Here is a 19,328-nt window from a genome sequence, read left to right on the forward strand (position 1 = left end):
TTTAAGCACTGCATATTAAAATGGTCCTTTAGAAAAACCCACTAGCCTACTGTGCGTGAGATTCTTTCGACACTATTATTTAACACGCGCGGTGATCTTTCTCCTCTGAACTCCGAGGTAAATACTTTGGTTTACTAGCATGCCATCCTGACATACACTTCTGAAGTTTTACTTTTTGTGAGCTGAGATGGCAGTCTTGCTGTTCCAGACCAGTGTGACCAGAGCTGCCAGCCAGTGGGCCCACGTGCTGCGCAACGGACAGCATTCGTCCTCCTCAGAAAGCCCTCTGCGCTCACCTACTCACTGCGCGCACGTCTGTCACACTTAGGTGTTAACGCTCATTTGTGTTTAAAAGTGACTGACGGGGCGGGGGGCGCCTGGGTGGCTCCGTGGGTTACGTGTCTGCCTTGGCTCAGGTCATGATCCCGGGGTCCTGGGATCGAGCCCCACGTCGGGCTCCCTGCTCGGCGGGGAGCCTGCTTCTCCCTCTCCCTCCCCCACCCCCCACTCCTGCTCTCTCTCTCTCTCTCAAATCTAAAAAAATAAATAAAAGTGACAGATGAGGTTTCTTTTTTAGTCCCAGAAAGCCAACAACCTCATTGAGACTTAACTCACTGTAATAAGACACATTTTAATAAAAAAGCAAATGATCACTATTTTATACACTGCATTTCTCCAGAAAATCTCGAGCAGGGCATCACTTTCTATTTCCAGAGTAATTCAACACTGCAGATTGAAAACCATCGCCCTTCCACACGAAGTCAGCTTCCACTAGATTGCAGAATTCAAGCTTTCTCAGATGTTAATACAGAGTCAAAAGCGGTGGATAAAACTTTGCAGATGGCTTGTGCCTGTTCCTACGGTTAAGTGAAAAACATAGAGTAAGAGACTTCACCGACCTCTTCCTGAATTGGTGTGGCCAGCAAAGGTATAAATGTGACCCTCTTAACAGCCCCGCACACCTGCCCACCAACAGCTTTGGGAAGCCCGGACACCACGTCCCCCGGGCCGCCTCGTGCGTCCCCTCTGGGAGAAGCACCTGCGGACAACACGTAGGAACTGGGCCTTTGGGAAGGACGCCGATGCGGCAGTGGGGTGACGGCTACAGAACAGGACGGGCTTCCGCCCCGGCTCTGCGTCTGCCCTGCCCTTGAGATGCCCGCACGGGTGAGTGCTCGTCCCGGCCCAACTGACCGCCCGCGGCAGGTCCCGGCAGCTGGCTGACCGCCCGCCTGACGGTCACCCGCACTCTGCCGGGCGTCAGATGCCCTGTGGGGGGCATCTCCTCGGCCTCGCAGAAGACTGGCCGTCTCCTCTGGCTTTACCACCTTGCCCGGTGAATGAGACGAAGCAAGGCAACGTGAAACCTCACCAGGCTGTTGCACTGATAGACCCAGAGGCTGTACTCCTCGTTGCTCGCGTCGGTGGTCTTCAGGGCCAGTAAGCTCTTTCCGGCGCCCAGACCGTCGTCGTAACACACCATGCGGATGATTAAATACAGAGCATGCCGGTGTAAGACATCCTGCAGAAGTCAGGAAAAAGAAAGATCGGGACTCTTGACATACTGACCTTTCTCTGCAGGATTTACTGTGAGGCTTCCAACAGAGCATATCTATGCATCTGGCAGAAAACAGTTGTAGAGGTTTTTTTGCCCCCTGAGGAACATTCCAGAATGCTCAGTTATGGGGCCGCTTGCCTTCAGGCTTATCCCTTCCTACGAAAAATTCCAGAAAAACAGGAGTAAGACCTGGGTTCACGGTCCTGTTCCCTGTGCCCAGCGTCCGTGCTGACAACTGCTGAGCTGGCGCAGGGCCCTAAGCTGAAACCGCATTAGGGGCCAGCAGTGGGGGGTGTTGGCCGGGGCCCCACCATCCCGGAGAAGCAAAAGGAGGCCTCTCTTCATTCACCCTAAGAAATCGGTCATTTTTTAGGACCAGCTGCCAGGAATGTTTACCAAGCAACAGTTCTGCAAACGAGCAGAGAGAACAAGTGGGCCCTTAGCAGCCTGACTGCCAAGTACCTGAAACCCACTTTTTCCCTAATAAATTCTACTTACATACTGATCTGATGTTGATACTTTTATACCATACTTGGAAACTCCCATAATGAATTCTTCCTCCAGAGGAACGAAAGGCAACTTCCCATCTTGCTTTAAAGTAAAAATAAACCACATGAGCTACGTTAAAAAGTACGTTGCATCCCTTAAATCGGATTAGTCAAGTTTAGTATCTGGCCATCACAAATCCAAACCCTTTCGAGAACGCGGGGTGTGCAACAGCCCAGCAAAAACTGTTCCTCAAAGAGGCAGAAGGAACATTGTCGCCAGGGTTCGGTTTGGTTTCATGTCCACAGACCTGAGCAAAATTCACAGCCATTTGTCTTGATGTCATCCCTAATGGCAAACAGAGATCCCGCTCACAGATCCCAGTGAGGCTTAAATATTACGTTAGAAAAATAAAGGTATTTAGATTTTAAAATACTCAAAGCTTATGCCGATGTCAGCACAGGAAACCATCAGGAAACAGAGCCGCAGGAACCCCTCTTCAAAGCCATTTTACATCCTACCCACACGGTAGGTACGTCTGGGTGCCCCCACATCCCGGGGCTGTGAGCTTGATGTGCGGTTACTTGGAAACCAAACAGCAGATGATAGCTGATGGCTTCCCTAGCAGATTATCCTGTTTTATTCCCCTAAGTCAGAATACCGCCTAACTTGTCTAATGCCACAATAAACCAGAGAGTGGGCAATCAGTAGATGTCCCGTACTGTGAATGTCTGTATGGAACCATTTGCCTACATTAAAGAACTTCTGGTAAAGAAGCTGTGTCTGCACGCCTTGATTCTTGGGTCCTCACACGGCTACGGTAACCTCTTCCAGTGATTTCTCACAGTAGGGTTCAAGCATTCCAAGAATCAAAAGATGAGAGAACACTAACGCTATTGTCAATAATGGAATTTTGACAAGCCCGAAGACTACGGTGCTCTGAGAAACTCAGCAGTCGTTAACAGAATGAAAATGATCCTAGTGCCCTTCTCGGGGGGGAACCCTTAGCAATCTTCTCAGTGTCATACTTCGGTGAGGTGTTGCTTGCACTCGTTGGAATGACCGATGCCAAGCCAAACGCTGGGATATTAAGTCCAGACTACCCAGAGGTCTCTGTGAAACGCACATTCGACTGGCTGATGCCCCGCAGACAGAAATCCTGTGCTTTATGAGGGCACGAAGCATCGTATTTAGTGATCCCATTCTCCACGATTCACCAGACCAAACAGCCTTAAGAGTAACCAGCGCTCTAAGAACTGATAAGGGAATCTTTCCATTGTGGAAATAGCCCTTTGTTAATAATACAAAGACCTGCGATGCCATTTTCTAGAAATTCAGGAAGCAACTTACTGTCTTTGGCTCATCCACTCCCACACTAGCAAGAGTACAGATCTTACAGAATTCGATGCACTGACCTTACACCTTGGCTTTGTCTTCGCTTTCATTCTTAATTTATCTTCATGATCATTTCTTTTTTTTAATCTTCCTGACTGGGGTATGTTTCTGAAGCCCACCTCACTTCAATTCTTGTTGCTAACCGGGTGTGAGTGCATTGATAGGTCAATACCACTAGGAGGCTGATTATTGAAGGAGTTGCGACTAGTTCAATGGAGACCTGCTAAGGCCTGCCAGTCTGTTTTAAAAGACAGACCTATGGTGTATATAACCCATCACCGCACTCAGCTCCTCATTTAAACGAGGAAGTCAGCTCCCAAAAAAGTAGAAAGTGCTGTTTTTGAAGGAAAGAACTCCCTGTTCCTATGGGACTCTGTCTCTAGGCACCTTGTACCACCTGTCATCACAGTGCTCGATAAATATTTTAACAATGATAAAAGCAGAACATCCTTCTCCAAAGCCATGAATTTATTTTCTAGAATGTTCTAAAATTTTTTTAAAAATTGTTTCTTACCTGGGCAACATCTATATAATTTATCAGGTCTAGGGGCCCTTCGAGACTTTCTCCTTCAGAGAATTTCAGTTTCTCAATGGCACCAACATATTTTATTCGAAATTCTGCACAGGTATCTGAATTGTTGTTGCTTTGTCCTAAAGGTGAAAGAAAAATTTTAACAGTAAGACTTCAAAAGAAATATCTGCATTACAGCGTGTCCTCAATCCCTTCACAAATAAAAAAGACTGTGTCATCAGAACTTAACCTTTAATGAAAATTTAAAAAATTTTAGTGCAAGATTACTTGAAGTAATAGGAAAGAACTTGGAATTTAGCCTCTTCCTCCGTGACTCTATCCTAAATGTATAAAAGTCTTAATAAGAATAAATTAAAACAGGAGAAAAATAAAATGCTGACTAGATAATGATTGAGTACCTTCCCGATACATTAAGATATTTAAGCTTTTTTTGGTTTCTTCTCCCTCTTTACCATGTTCACTGTTGTTTTCCTGATTCAGCAAATCTGGTCTACCTCTCCCAGTCAAAAAAAACAAATGTTTTTTTCCCTGCAGATGGAATAATGCCAGACAGGAAGTCTCTTCACATGGACAGATGTTAGGTTACACGACATGTGGCAACAGGCTGAAGAACCGTGTGCTGTAAAATCTAGCCGGGGCCAACATGGCCACAGTGCATTATGTGATCTGCCACGTTAAGGTGATACTATGTGGGTACTTCTAGGTTATGCTTATGTAAAAAAAGGACGCCCACATTTTTAATATTTTTAAGGCATCTGGAAGCAAAAATAATAGACTTTGCGCTACTATCTTCTCTTGTACATGATATGGTTCTTCATCCCACCCCTCCGTAGTCCCCACTTTTTACAGACTAACTAGTCTAGGATCCTGAAGGGATCTGCCTTCGGCTCAGGTCATGGTCCCAGGGTTCTGGGATCGAGCCCCGGATCGGGCTCCCTGCTCGGCGGGAAGCCTGCTTCTCCCTCTCCCACTCCCCCTGCTTGTGTTCCCTCTCTCGCTGTCTCTCTCTCTCTGTCGAATAAATAAATAAAATCTTAAAAAAAAAAAAAAGGAACGTATTGTGCTGCTCTGGTGAAACTACATGAACACCGGTTCAGAGCCACACTAAACGGTCCAAGCCTTCTCCGTACCTGAGCTTTTGGTCGAATCTGTATCGAGGCTGGCCACAGTGCTGGATCGTGACAGCCCCCCAAGGCTAGAATCGACAGACTGAGAGACAACAAACAAACAAAAAGGTAAACAGAATTAGACACACTGTCTTCTCTCAAATTCTCTACCAAACATTCAAATTATTTACTTATTACAGCTGAATCAACATAGACAAAAGCAGCTAAATTACTCAAGCAGATCGACTATGACAGATTTTTCTAAAGATGAATTCTACAGCAAACTTCAAAAAACCAGGCAGTCCCGCCTGCCCTTCCCAGAACACAACGTCAGATAACCGTGGTGTGGACATTCCCAGTATGAACCAAAACTACCACCTCTGCCTCCTTGTCAGACACCTGGTACTCAGGCTGTGTGTGAAAATCTACACTTTGTTTTCACATCATCCCCACGGAACCCAAAAAGAACCCTGTGTGGAAAGCAGGCAGGGAGTATGATTCTATATAATCAAATGAGCAAAGACAGCCAGCGGGGTGAAGTGATTTACCCAAGGTTACATCAAGGAACTAGCCCAGCCCTCTGATCAAGGTCTCCTCCTCCCCATCCCCATGCTCTGCCATTAGTCCGACGAGTACCTGGCCTGCTCGGTCATGCACGGGACGGCTGGCAGACCAGAGTGCAATTATCAGTGTGAATTGCAAAGGAAAACCAACAAAATTGTTAAGCAAAACACGAAGCATACACGTTAGCGTAGATTCTATAGAATTGTGCTCTGAATATGTTTCGTTTCTTTAGAAATAACATTCTGTGAAAACTTTTGATTCAAAAAATGAGTCCCTTCTTTGCACCTCAAATCAAAATTAAATTTTAAAAGAGCAATATACTCAAATTTTTTCAACGTTCAAGAAGTGAATCAAGGTGAATGCAAAAATGTATCAGGTCTGGTAAATATGTTTTTTCCCTTTTTCGGTAATTGCTCTCCTTGGAGTAAAATGTAAAATGAGAAGAGAGCTATGTGCACAGAGACGTTCCCCATAATGTTACATGTGGGACTGAACACCGGAAATACTGTACATACTCAACGGGTGAGGGGGAGGGAACTGGAATTAAGATGCTGTTATAAACTGAGACTGACTTCTGGGATGAGCACAACCCCGAAGTGAGTAACAGAGTGAGCTTTTGTGTTCCAAACTACTCCCCCACGCTGGAAAGCACCAGTCCCCATTGAACCTCTCTGCACGAGGAGAACAGGACGGGAGAAACTGGTCTGCTTTTCCCATGTCCAGAACAGACAACAAGGAGAGCTTACATCAACCTAAAACACACACCTAACAGTCAAAACGTGGCTTAGAGACCACACGGGGGTCACCACCATCTTCGGGGTAAGGCCCTCACTCGCAGGTGGCCCCCTTCTGCCCTCTCCAGCCCCGCTGGCCACATCAGAGAACCCACGGCTTGGAGCTAACATCTCAAGCCATCAGCAAGTTCCCTTAGGAATCTGAAAATCTACTCCGCCAGCAGCGAGCCATCAAGTCTCCCGTTCTCCTTTCTCTGGTCTAGAAAACAAGAAGCAGGCCTGACCAGTTCCCCAGGCTGAGGTCCTCACACCAGGGCTGCAAAGCTAACAGCAGGGAGGTTCTTGACTAGCTTCAGTTCAAAAACCTTCAAGAAAACTCAGTCTTGCCACTCTAAGGCAGGATTCCTAAAACGTCCAACTTCCGTGCTTCTGGCTAGGAGCATCTCAGCTCGGTGAAAATCCCGAGGGGCAGTCGTGTGTGTCTTCATTCACTGGGGTGTGGCCACCGTCGCTTGGGGTGGTGCCCACGGGCCAGCGTGGCCCATCCCCCTGGGGGAGGGCACCCCCTCTGCGCTGTGCCATGGGCTTGTCCCCTGCCTCACAGCGTCCTGGCACTGCGCACGCTCGTCTTTGAAAAGACAGAGCTCACAGGGTGGAGACTGTGAGAACCACGGCCTAGGTCCAGGGATGAGGACTCAGGCCTCGACGGTCCCTTCGCAGTCATATACCCGGCTTCTCTAGAGTCCTAAGCATGGCATTTGCCTCACGATCCAACTCACTCGCTATTAAGTAAGCAGACTTCTAGTTATGCACACACACCCCACACCCCGGAATGCAAGAGCTCCGGCCCCTGGATGGGCCTGCGATTTCGATCGTGTGCAACAGTTAAAAATCAGTGTTTCGGTGAGACCATTCACACGTCCTGTGCCATCCAGGTTCGTGAACTGAATCATCTCAGGAACTCTCCAGAACGACAGAAAATTAAATCAAGCACAGGACGGGTCCCTAGTGCCAAAAATAAATGTCAAAACACACCTAGTTTGAGGACGACCAGCAGCTGCGCTGTGGCTAGGAGGCTCTGTGCGGGATCAGGAGAAACAAAATGCTCACTGCTTTGCCATTCTGGGCCTATTCCCAGCCCCCCTACCTTGCTCTTCGTACTGATTTCACTACTTTGGGAACTGCTGCTACTGTGTCGCTTTTTGCCCTTCCGGAACATTTTTCACCATAGCTTGATCCAAAGGAGCTCCCCTAGGAGAACAACTGGTGGTTAGTTAGAGCAAGAAAACCACCTCGAAATCACTTTATGCACAACAGGAATAAAAATCATCAATTCCTTCCCCGTCCGCGGTGCAGTCCTCCTACTGGAAACCGAAATCTTTTCCTTTGGCCACCAAATTTGGATACTATTGCTTCACTCTTTCTTTCTTTTTAAATTTGAAAAAAATAACCTAATGAACCGAAAGGACAGAAACCTTCCGTCATACCTGGGGGTGTGAAAAGCATTGTTCTGAGAAGTAACAGACACACATCATCTACTTCTCAAAATACTCAAGTGCCTCACTTCTCTTTAATCAATTCAAGACAGTAGTAAAATAGGGGACATACTAGTTTACCAACCAAGATCCTGAGATTCCGTTGCTATCTTGGGCTGACATTCTATAAATGGTAGGGCTTAGAACAGAAGACATGACTACCTCTCAGAAATGGGCATTTTTCTCAATGTCTTGAGCTACCTTTAAGTAAAAGTGGACACAAAAACATTCCCAGGCGCCAGCCCTCCCCTCCTCGCTCTGTAAGGCCAGGGAAGGAGGTGACCTGAAGTTTTCCAGAGTCAGTCTTCCATGCATCTTTTTTAAAGTAATAATTAATGCCAGGGAAACAAAATTTATCCTTGCCCATTTCATAGGAGCACATCTAACTATTATACTTGAAAAATTATTAACTAACCTGCATAACAGTTTATAGTTCAAATATTTCCAAAGACATCGTGTCACTTTTATCCTCACAACAACCTGGTGACACATTCAATTGCTCCGGATGTTTTTTAAAGGTATCCCTCGTCTGTGCTGCATATTATGCTGGGGGGTCCAGGCCCCCAGCCTCAGAAGGTAGGTTATAATCTGCATTTTATAGGTGAGGGAACTGTGACCCATCTTTCAGGAGGCTTCATGAGTAAGATAACAACAAATTTTTACCAAAGATTGGATCCTACAGAGGGAACAAGGGAATCTGCTTACGGTAAAAGGAATACTACTGTATTGTCTTCAAAGGTCCCATAGACGACAGTGTGCACAGAGAGCTTCCTCTCATTCTGACATGGTCAATTCTTTTCAGAAAAATGAGGTACCTGATGAAGGAAAAAGAATGAGTCAATCAAGGGGAGGTCACTGAATGTCCTATGAGAAGTTTCTCCCACTCTATTTGGAGACCCCATTCTCAGTCCACTCACCAGCGTCTGACCTTAGGCCACTTGCCCAAGACTGACCCTCAAGCCCAAGCTTTTTCATTAGCCCCATCATATAACCTATTTCTATGTTTTTGCTTGATTTGTGAAGTAGCAAGAAAATCTGATTTGTTCACTCATTCCTGAGTAACCAGTGAGCACCTTTTAGGTGCTGGGGATGTATCAGTGAATGAGACAGATAATGCCCCTGACCTGACCTCAAGGAGCCCATTCTCAGAGGGATGAGACAGACCGACAAGAAAACCAAATACATTGTTAGAAACAACTGATAATGAGGGAAACAAAAGCAAGCTCAGGATTTACAACTGATGGAAGGAAGGGTGAGCATTTTAGACAGAAAAAGATGCTCTGAGGAAATGAACAGTAAGGAGACCTGAAGAAGGAAGGGACGGCGGCCATGTAAGTACAGAGGAAGAGCATTCTGGCAGAGAGTTGGGCAAGTGCAAAGGTCCTGAGGGCACACCCCAGCTGTAAGGAATAGTGAGAGGCCAATGTGGCAGGAAGGAGGGAGAGGGACAGATCCACAGGAGGGAAAGATCCACAGGACCTTTGCATTCCTTAGAGAATAAGGTATTACTCCTTAGAGAATAAGGTAAAACTCAAATCTGATGCCATTAATGTGCTTAAAATCTTTCACAGGCTCACCAAAGTTAGAGACTGAAGTCAAAGCTCTCTGCCAGGACATGCAAGGTCCTGCATGGCAGGGCTCCTATCTACCTCTCCAGTCTCATCTTCCACAACCAGCTTCATACCTTATTCTGTTGCAAACCACAACAAAAGTCTGGGGTTTATTTTGGGTTTAACAGAAAGACTTGAGGGGCTATTAAAAAGCAGTCAAGTGATAGGATGAGACTTCTGTTTTGGAAAGATGATGGGCTGCAGGTAGAGGACTAGCTGCAGAGGATACAAGTAAAAAGAGGGAGATGAATTATCAGGGTCTACTGGGGATTGTTTGCTGCCATTGATCACCTAGCATTCAAGGGATGCTTCTCAGTCAGGACGAGACGGCAAGAGAGCCTTATTCCCAGGTCTACACAAACTGGGTTAACCTAAGCAGCATAAAGTGCCATGTTAGCAATCTCTGATCAGTCAAAATATTGGTGTGTAGCATATTTAAGGACATTATATTTTAAATATATATAGAGAGAGAGAATTTACTGAAAGGGAGTGTATACACACACACACACACACGTTTCAATATAGGTAACAATTTTAAATATGATTTTAAAATAAAATTTGATTCTATTGCTAGTGAAATCCTGAAGCATCCCTTCAAATCCCTGGAATACTAGAATGCTTTGAAAATCACCCCATTGGTATTATCATGCCTTTCCAACTCCTAAAGACTTTCCATCACCAATCTAGGAGCTGAGGGAGGGAAAGGCATTTTATTAAAGTCTCTGAGATCTGCTGCTATTTTGATGCATGTTCTTAAGCAAATCATTCTTGTCTCTAAATTATTCATGCATGAAAATGAGACCAGAAATACTGATTGTCACTTGGATGTTCCAAACTTGTCAAATGCAAAAATGCCTGAAGCAAACCCTTTGTCTTCCCTTCCATATCTGCTCCAACTCTCTCCTCTCCCTTTCAGTAAATTCTGTTATTTCTGGTAGAAACCAGGAAATCACCAACTGCACAAAGTCCTCCAGGCCCTACATCGAATAAAATACTAAGATCCACTGAATCTAACCCCTGAACAGTTTGCTCATCCACACCTCTAACAGGCCCATGCCATCACTAGACCGTTGCTGTATATAAATACTTTTTCATCAGCTGATCCATCAGTGTGGATGGATCCTCAACCCAAAACAATGCACAGATACACAGTTTGGCAGGCCATTTAAGGAATTCATGTCCCAACGGGACTCCCTGCCGCTTTAAATCTACGACCAAGCTCCAGCTGAAATGATTTCTTTAAAACTCCTATCTGATGCCATTAACGTGCTTAAAATCTTTCACGGACTCACCAAAGTCAGAGACTGAAGTCAAAGCTCTCTGCCAGGACATGCAAGGTCCTGCATGGCAGGGCTCTCTATCTACCTCTCCAGGCTCATCTTCCACAACCAGCTTCATACCTTATTCTCTAAGGAATGCAAAGCTTCTCCAGGTTGTCGGCATGCACTCTGCTGTTTCTATGCTTTGCTCCTATAATTCTGTCTGCCTGGAATGCCCTTCCACCTTTTATTCATTCAGCCAACTTTACTCACCTTTCAAGACTCAGTTCAGGCTGCTGCTTTACTAAAGCAGAAAGCTTCCGTTGGACCTCCAGGTTGGGCTAAAGGGCTGGTTCTCCACAGCTTGAGCATGCACCCTAATCCCAGCCTTAGCCTGCTGTTGCCTACTTAGAACTGTCTTACTTAGAACTATCTCACTGTGAGCTCCTCAAAGATGGGGGTGAGATAATTCATCCGTGTACCCAATGCTTGGCACAGACTGGCAGAGGACATGCTTAATGAACTGAAGAACCTGCTGGGAAGATGACATCCAAGTAACTTCGTGTCCTGAACACCTACCAGGTGCTGCCCAGCGCTAGGTGCTACATACACCGCTAAGGACCAGCAAGGCTGCGGAGGCACAGCCCCTTTCAAATGAAGAAGCCTAAACGCCAAGGGACTCGGCCAAGGTCGCCAGGCTAATCATGGCTGGGGCCAAGTTCGGAACCTAGACAGACCGACGCCAAAGCTCCTTCTCGACCCCACCCTGCTTCCCATGCATTCCGCACCGTTCTGTTGTGCCCGCCACGTGCAGGTGCACAGGGTGACAGCAAACAAGACACACTCCCCCGGGCCTTTCTCAGTGAGGGATGGGGGGGCGGGGGGCGAGCGGTGCAGAAACCAGCAGGAGCCGGCACAAAAAGGCAGTGCTCCTCACGCCCCACAGAGCAGAGCCTGACTCAGGAAACAGCCCCGCGGAAGCGCCCACTCCCGCCGCCGAGTCCGACCGGACCGATCCACACACGACACCTGTCGTCACAGGAGCTGCAGTCCCACCGCAAACAGGAACCGGGCACCGGGGGCACTGCATCCTCCGGCAGGCCCGGGCCCGCTCCTCAGCTCCCGCCGCCCGCCCCTAGCCGCCTCGGGGCCTGGGGCCCGGACCCCGGGAAGGCGGGTCCCCGGGGAGACCGCGGCCCCAGCGGCCCCACCCATCCGCCCCACAGCGGGCCCCTCCGCCGGCGCCGCCTTCGGGGCCCGCGTTCCCTGCCAGGCTCAGCCCGGGTCCGGCGAGGGCCCAGCTCTCACCTCACAGCCGGTGGCCCGCCGCCGGGGCCGCCCGTGATCGGGGTCAGACACCCGCCGCCCCGGGAACAGACGCTGGGGCAGCCACTCCAGTTCTAATTCCAGCGCCAGCTTTTCCGGTGCCCCCGGCCCCGCCCGCCGAGCCCCGCCTCCGAGACATCGCGCAGGCGCAGCCTGACCCCGTACCAGATTTCCGGACTCCGCTCGGGGAGCAATCTCGCGCCCGAGCGTGTGCGACCGGAAGTTGGGGGGAGGGGCCTAGTGTCGCGGGCGCCGGAGTGCCGGAAGTGCTTCTGGTGGATGGGGTTTTTCTACCTACCATTGGTTCCCCGTGGCTCCGTTTTCCGTTTAGGAAGGCTCCCGCGACCTGCTCCTTTCCCGCGCTTCGCCTTCAGACTTCCGAGATGTCTGCGATTCCTGCTGAGGAAAGTGACCAGCTGCTGATCCGACCCCTGTAAGGGCCCAGCGAGGGAGGGCACGAAGCCACGGGCTGTGCGAGGCGAGGCGGGGTGACCGGGTGGTTGGCCTCCTAGGTCGCCCCCCTCGCCGGCAGGCCTCGGGAGCCGGCCCCTTGGTCCGCAGGGGCCGGCCAGGCCTCTCAGGCTGAAGGGGTTTGGAGAACCGTGGATCGGAACGGGCCTGCTAGGTTGAATGGGACTTGGCTGTTTTCTTCAGTCTCTCGGGAGAGGGTGTTGTTGGGGGCGGCGGAAAATGTCTTGGGCCGCTGGGCGCTAAAGAGTGGCAAGCCGTGGGGGAAGCGGTGGATGCTGATGGCGGCAGGATGAGAGGAGGACCTGGATGAGGCTATGGCGGTGGGAAGAAGAACTAAATCTGTTTATTATTTCCACGTTTGCCACTGTGGGAAAGAGGGAATCGATTAGCTATGAGTTTTGACGTTCTGACTTCAGACCCTAGCAGATTAAGAAAGGTAGAAGGAGAGGGGAAAGAGCAGAGATGTGAAGGACAAAATTGTCCTTGATTGTCCATGCGAAGGTTCGTCTTTTGGTGGAGATGGCCTCCTGCCAGAGAAACACTTTACAGATCTGGAATGAGGCTTAGAGGGGGAAACCATTGTGGAGAACCCTTTGCTGTAGATTAGCAATTTGAATTCACAAACATATATTCAGATGTAAGTTAGCACCTCATTCACTTGTGCGTTTTCAAAAGGTGGACAGTGTCTACACATCGACTCAGTAAGGACTAGTTGAGCACCTACTGGGAACCTAACACAAATTTCCCACTGCTTCGTTCACACTTACCCTCTCTTCCTGAGTTCAGCAGACACTGAGCAAGTGTCCAGCGCCACACTAGGCATTGGAGATGCAAATAGGACAGTGCCAAGTTAACTGAATTCACCCTTTCAGAAGGAATTGCAGTGCAAAGTGAAAAGTTCTGGAGAGACAGTTGGGACTGATAGGAGATACTTACTTTGGGGTCAGACGTGGAATTCAGTCCCTTCTTTGTCACTTGCTAGGACAACAACTTCTCTGAACCCATTTCTTCACGTGAAAATAATATGGCCACACTTATTGTGAGGATCATAGTAGGTGCTCAGTAAATGGTATATTAGGAGTGTACATACAGATTGGCATGCACTGAGTTCTGGGACAGTTACGGAAAAGGGATTTCTAACAAGTTGAGAAGAGAAGGCTAGTTCCTGCATCCTGGAAAATACGGAGCATGACCTGAGCCTTAAAGAATAAGCAGGAATTAAAGACCGGTCAAGGGCAGGGCAAGGATGTTCCAGGCAGGGGAAGTGGCACATGTGAAAATGAGAATGGTCACAGTTTGTGGCCAGTTTCCTCATGTCTGTGGCTGAAAGATTAGCAGATGAGGTGGGAAAGCCTGTCAGGGACCAGCTTGTATACATACTAAGGAGTTTGAGCGTTTATCATGTCAGTTCTGGGGAGCCAGCGAAGGGTTTAAGCATTGATGGGATATAGTGGGAACTGTGTTTAGGAAGATCACTCATATCAGCTGTTGCAGATGAATAAGAGTGGGTTCAGTGGTGGGAATCCAGGAGGATGTAATTGAAATAATCCTGGTGAAAAGCAGTGAGAGCTTGGAATGAATGAAATGAACATCAGTGAGGTGGAAAGAAGTCGGTTTCAGAGAGTAAGGAAGTGAAATCTTTAGTTTTGTAGCTCATCAGATGTATTGGAAGGGGTAGTTGTGGAGAGGAGTGTTAGGATGTCTTGGGTTCCTAGGTTGAGCAACTGGTAAAAGGTTGTGTTATTCACTCGAGGAGTATGGGAGCTGGGGCAGGTCTGGAATAAATTTGGGAGTTCTGTTGTTTTATAACAGCTTTACTGAAATATAATTTACATACCATACAACTCATTAAAAGTGTACAGTTCAGTGATTTCTAGTATATTCACTGACTTATCCAACCATCACCACTATCTAATTCCAAAACACGTTTGTCATTCCAGAAAGAAAGCCTGAACCCATTAGCAGTCACTCCCATATCCCCCCAACTTCCCCAGCCCCTGGCCACCACTAATCTACTTTCCTTCTCTACAGATTTGCCTATTCTGGACATTTTCCTTAAATGAGATCATATAATATGTAACCTTTTATGACTAGCTTCAGCTTCTTTCACTTAGCATAATGTTTCCAAGGTTTATAATTTGGGAGTTTTTAGTCATTTAGTAAGTATTTCTTGAGATTTCTTGCATATCGGGTACTGCAGCTGAATCGTAGTGAACAAAATAGACAATGTCTCTGCTTGTACAGTGCTTTCATTTTCATAGTGAGGAACAAACCATAAATAGAGTAACTTCATGTAATTATGAGAGTCGTGTGAAGGGCAAACGAGAAGGTAGTCAAGAGGAGGCCTCAGAAGGTGACATTTGGACTGAGACCCAAATGATACAAAATACAAAGGAGCCAGTCATGTCAATAGCTGAGGGATATTCCAGGAAAAAAGCAAGTTCAAAGGACTTGAGGTGAAAACTAGTTTGGCATATTTGAATATAAAGTACCTGTGTGGTAGCTCAGGAGAAAGACCTAAAGGCCAGGTATCTTTTAGAGGCCTGGAATTGAGAAGAACGATCTGGGCTACAGATACAGGCTTGGAAGTCATCAGCATGTCAAAAACGTGAGACTGAAGATCACAAAGCCTGAGAAGTGGGCCAAGGAGAGCCCCTTGCAGTACTAACATTTGAGGTGTGAGCAGAGGCGTGAGTGTGAAGGAAACGCCAGGGAGACATGACGGGCTGCGGAGAGAACAAGAGAAGGGCGGGAAAGGCTATTTGCACTTAGCAACAAAGAGCCACGTTGTAAGCATGGTTCCAGAAGAGTGGTTGGCAAAAGCCGGCTTGCAGTGAATTGAGTGGGAGGAGGTGAGGGACCAGCAGGGAGTGAGCACAGCTCTTAGGAGGCGGCCGGGGAAAGGAATAACAGAAATAAAGGAAACTAGAATGGAGGGGTTTTAATTTTCAGGTGAGAACGCTGTAGCACGTCTCAGTTGTGATGCTAAAGTAGCTGGGAAGGGCAATGTCAGTGAGGCAGCGGTGTCCAGGTCTTCAGGAGGGTGGAGTGTGCAGAGTGGAGAACCGTGGTGACAAGATGGGCCTCGGACAGAAAGAGCTCTGTTTTATTGCTACAGGAAAAATGGAGGGATACACAATGTTGGTGGGTTGGTAAGTGAAGTTGAGGAAACTGGCAAACATGAGCTGTATATTTTTTGATGCACAGAAGGCCCTCGGCTCGAGTGAAGAGGAAGATAGAATGGAAAATGGGGATGAAGTTTGAAATAGTTACTGTGGAAATTATAAGAGAAAACTGAGCTAGGGACACTTAAGAGGTTGCTTCGTGGGCCAGTGAAAGGGGAGGCCAGGAATTCATGGCAGCACCATGGTTGTTTGAATTTATCAACATCATACTCTGCACTAGGATCTCCATTTGGGGGTAGAACCATCTCGTGTGTGTCTCCTAGTAAGTGGACTGAGTTCCTTGAGATCATGGTCCAGGTACTAGGCATTTCCATATGCTAGGCACCGACAGTACGGTGCTTGGTGTTGAATTGAGTGAAATGTTACCTAGGATGGGTGGGAAAAGACATCAGAGAAGGTGAGGGACTGGGAAAACAGGTGAGGTTTAGCTTCAAGTGCATCTTGTGATAATTGGAAATTAAGGCTGTTGTATTCATTTAAGAAGAAAGGAAAATTGTTGAAGTACTTGGCATCCAGTATCCTGAAACAAGTTAGAGGGCAGAGGCCCTGAGTGCACGGCTCTGAATAAAATTAGTCTATTTAAATTTAAGCTATAATGTAAAATGTAAATACATACTGTGCTCAGAAAGGCAGTGAAAGAACTTTGAAGTGCCTTTGAGTTTCACTTAAGTGCTGATCCTAGAAGTGTGAGCCCATAATGTGTGTAACTGAGATTTCTGTTACATCATGATTTAACCCTAACCTTCAGAAGATTGAATTTAACCTTGGGCTTCTTGTATCTGTACCATCCCCTCCCATATCTTAGCAGCTGCAAAATCCCTCGACTCCCAAGGGTCACTTTCCATCTTTTCCCACGTAGACACTCTTCTTCCCTATCTTTGTAAGTTTCTCGAACTCTTACCTGCCTCAGATAAGTGCTATCATCAAATGGGGCATAATTTAAGTTGTAAAAATATTTGGATTTATTGGGCTTGATTTTGATTGTTTTTAATCATCTTTTCCCCTTCAATGTTTGCAGTGGAGCTGGGCAAGAAGTAGGAAGATCATGTATTATCCTGGAGTTCAAAGGAAGAAAAATAATGGTAATTATTTTGTAGTCTGGATAATAGTACGGCTCTGTCTGCGTTGGGGGTTAGATCTTTTCTAGGACTGTAGTTCTGTTTAGCTCCCAGAAAAATGTCATAGTTGGTATATGTCTGTGCTGTGTAAGATTAATGTGAATAACTGAATACACTTCGACTTAGTAATTTGACACAACATTAAACTGAGAAGGTGTATTCTAAGATTGTAAAATTGTCAACCAGCTCTCCTGAGCTATTGCTTCTTCAAGATCCCTCTTCCACTCTTGGAGGGTCAAGCCAACCTCACTGCCCCACCCCCGCACCCCCACCGCCACCACTCCCTGTTGGAAGAGCGCCAAGGAACTGAGTGCCCGAACCCATGCAGAGTTCCAGCCACCCCCATGCAGCCTGGGCTGACAGAGCCCTGGTTCAGCAGCTTAGATACCTAAGTTTGCATCATGGCCCCTGACCTTGGGCAGGGCAGGCTGGAGTTCCTCTAAGCCCATTTCCTTACCTGAAAGAGAGGTTAGGAGAGATGATTTACATAGTCCTCACTAGAAAGGCACTTCTGTGGCTCATCGTGTTCCTGTGGTTCTACTTCTCCCAATCATTCAAGAACAGGCAGGTGTAAGATATTTTAGTCATTTATTGTATTCATGTGCTAGTAATGCCCCCAAAATGAATAGGTAACTCATTATGGCTGACTTTAAGAATTCCTTCCCCAACGCCTTAAAATACTTCAGTTGCCCTATTCTGGTAAGTTTCCCACTTCTGATTACTTTCTTCTCAGTATAGCCAGATCCGGGAGTAGTGAAATCTATAAACTAAAATGCCCACCATCTTCCGATATCAAAGTTTTTGAAAAAGAGTTCACCCATTGTTAGAGTGACCACAGAAACTAGCTGAAAAGGTATTTTTTATCTTGCATCCTGTGGCTTAAATGTGAGCTTTATTTTATATTTATTTTGGGAAGTGAGAATTGTTAATGGCATATTTGAAATGTTTAATAAGAATTGCATTGCAGATGTTGGTGTATACAGTCCATCTTGATTATGTGTGTGATGTATTTGTTATAAATATTGTCTATTAAGTAAGTGTTAATAAAATGTGTAGGAGGGAAGCACCTGGGTGGCTCAGTTGTTAAAGCATCCGCCTTCGGTTCAGGTCATGATCCCAGGGTTCTGAGATCGAGCCCTGCATTGGGCTCCCTGCTCGGCCAGAAGCCTGCTTCTCCCCCTCCCACTCCCCCTGCCTGTGTTCCCTCTCTCGCTGTCTCTCTCTCTCTGTCAATTAAATAAATAAATAAAATCTTAAAAAAATAAAAAGTGTAGGAGATTGTGATCCTTTTTTCTGTCTCTTTCAGTTGGACTGTGGGATCCACCCTGGCCTAGAAGGAATGGATGCTCTTCCTTATATTGATTTAATTGACCCAGCTGAGATTGATCTCCTGTTAATTAGTCAGTAAGTTATTTTCTTTATTAACGACACAGTTTTTCAAGAACTTTTACTATAAAGATCATTATCAGATTTTAAGATTCTGATGTTTTAAAAGAATATCTGGGACACCTGGCTGGCTCAGTCAGCAGAGCATGCAACTGTTGATCTCGGGGTCGTAAGTTTGAGTCCTACGTTGATGGTAGAGTTTACTTAATAAAAAAAATCTTTTTTAAAGATTTATTTATTTAGAGAGAGCACGCACGAGAGTGGGGGCGTAGGGCTGGGGCTGGGGGAGAGAGAATCTCTGATAGACTCCCCCACAGAGCACAGAGCCCAACATTGCCGGGCCGATCCCAGGACCCTGAGATCATGACCTGAGCCAAAACCAAGAGTCGGATGCTTAATAAAAAGAATTTTAGGGGGGCGCCTGCGTGGCTCAGTCGTTAAACATCTGCCTTCGGCTCAGGTCATGATCCCAGGGTCCTGGGATTGAGTCCCGCATCAGGCTCCCTGCTCGGCGGGAGGCCTGCTTCTCCCTCCCCCACTCCCCCTGCTTATGTTCCCTCTCTCACTGTGTCTCTCTCTGTCAAATAAATAAATAAAATATTTAAAAAAGAAAAAAAGAATTTTAGGGGCACCGAGGTGGCTCAGTTGGTTGAGCTGCTGCTGCTTTTTTTTTTTTTTAATTGGGCCATTTTCCAGCATTTATTTTCCAAAGGTAAGGCTTTAGTGTATTTGTTTGTTTATTTTTTCTTACAACATATTCTTTCATTGCAACATTTTCCTCAGTTTGAAAAACTGTGTCCTCGTGGGTGGACAGTTGCTAAGGCTTTATTGTAAAAAGACAGTATTACACACTGTTGTCTATTTCTTTCATATTTCAAGAACTGTGTTAAAAACTATGTTAAAGAACTGTGTTAAAACAGTTACTAAAATTGAAGAGTATTGCATTGCATTATTTTGAAATAATAGCAATTTCCAATTAAATGGAATTCATCTTCCTCATAAAATCTTAACATATATCCGTGAAGATATTACAATGTCAGATGAACCAGTACCTATTTCTTCA

General features: G+C 46.5%; 2 protein-coding genes across 5 annotated transcripts in view; one reads left to right on the plus strand and one right to left on the minus strand.

The window, feature by feature from the left end:
• Window positions 1–611: 611 nt before the first annotated feature.
• Window positions 612–12,215, minus strand: LOC118007299 (integrin beta-1-binding protein 1). 4 transcript variants are annotated; one of them, XM_035000324.1, is made up of 9 exons: window positions 11,809–11,915; window positions 11,053–11,311; window positions 8,616–8,725; window positions 7,523–7,626; window positions 5,102–5,180; window positions 3,954–4,090; window positions 2,057–2,149; window positions 1,373–1,522; window positions 612–857 (listed from the first exon to the last, which is right to left on the minus strand). In XM_035000324.1, exons 4-9 carry the CDS (start codon window positions 7,592–7,594, stop codon window positions 786–788), a joined length of 603 nt encoding a protein of 200 aa, XP_034856215.1. In that variant the 5' UTR covers window positions 7,595–7,626; window positions 8,616–8,725; window positions 11,053–11,311; window positions 11,809–11,915; the 3' UTR covers window positions 612–785. The 4 variants fall into 4 exon arrangements, with proteins under 4 accessions (XP_034856215.1, XP_034856213.1, XP_034856214.1 ...); XM_035000322.1 differs by lacking the exons at window positions 11,053–11,311; window positions 11,809–11,915 and adding an exon at window positions 12,088–12,215; XM_035000323.1 differs by having other exon boundaries at window positions 11,053–11,893.
• Window positions 12,216–12,353: 138 nt separating this feature from the next.
• LOC118007301 (cleavage and polyadenylation specificity factor subunit 3) overlaps window positions 12,354–19,328 on the plus strand; it is a 43,488-nt gene continuing 36,513 nt past the window's right edge. Inside the window, exons 1-3 of the mRNA XM_035000326.1 lie at window positions 12,354–12,538; window positions 16,780–16,843; window positions 18,186–18,283. Coding sequence (XP_034856217.1) covers window positions 12,489–12,538; window positions 16,780–16,843; window positions 18,186–18,283 — 212 coding nt within the window. The 5' untranslated portion in view covers window positions 12,354–12,488. The remainder of the gene's footprint in view (window positions 12,539–16,779; window positions 16,844–18,185; window positions 18,284–19,328) is intronic.

Source organism: Mirounga leonina, unplaced genomic scaffold, assembly GCF_011800145.1.
Source record: "Mirounga leonina isolate KUSES-001 unplaced genomic scaffold, KU_Mleo_1.0 Mir_117, whole genome shotgun sequence".
Lineage (NCBI taxonomy): Eukaryota > Metazoa > Chordata > Mammalia > Carnivora > Phocidae > Mirounga > Mirounga leonina.

Excerpts from the sequence above, each read along its gene's own strand:
- LOC118007299 (XM_035000322.1), bottom strand. The coding sequence starts at position 7,594 with ATGTTCCGGAAGGGCAAAAAGCGACACAGTAGCAGCAGTTCCCAAAGT. Across the intron at positions 5,181-7,522 it reads AAATCAGTACGAAGAGCAAG|TCTGTCGATTCTAGCCTTGG; the intron begins GTAGGGGGGCTG and ends GTTGTCTCTCAG. Across the intron at positions 1,523-2,056 it reads TATCAACATCAGATCAGTAT|GATGTCTTACACCGGCATGC; the intron begins GTAAGTAGAATT and ends TGACTTCTGCAG.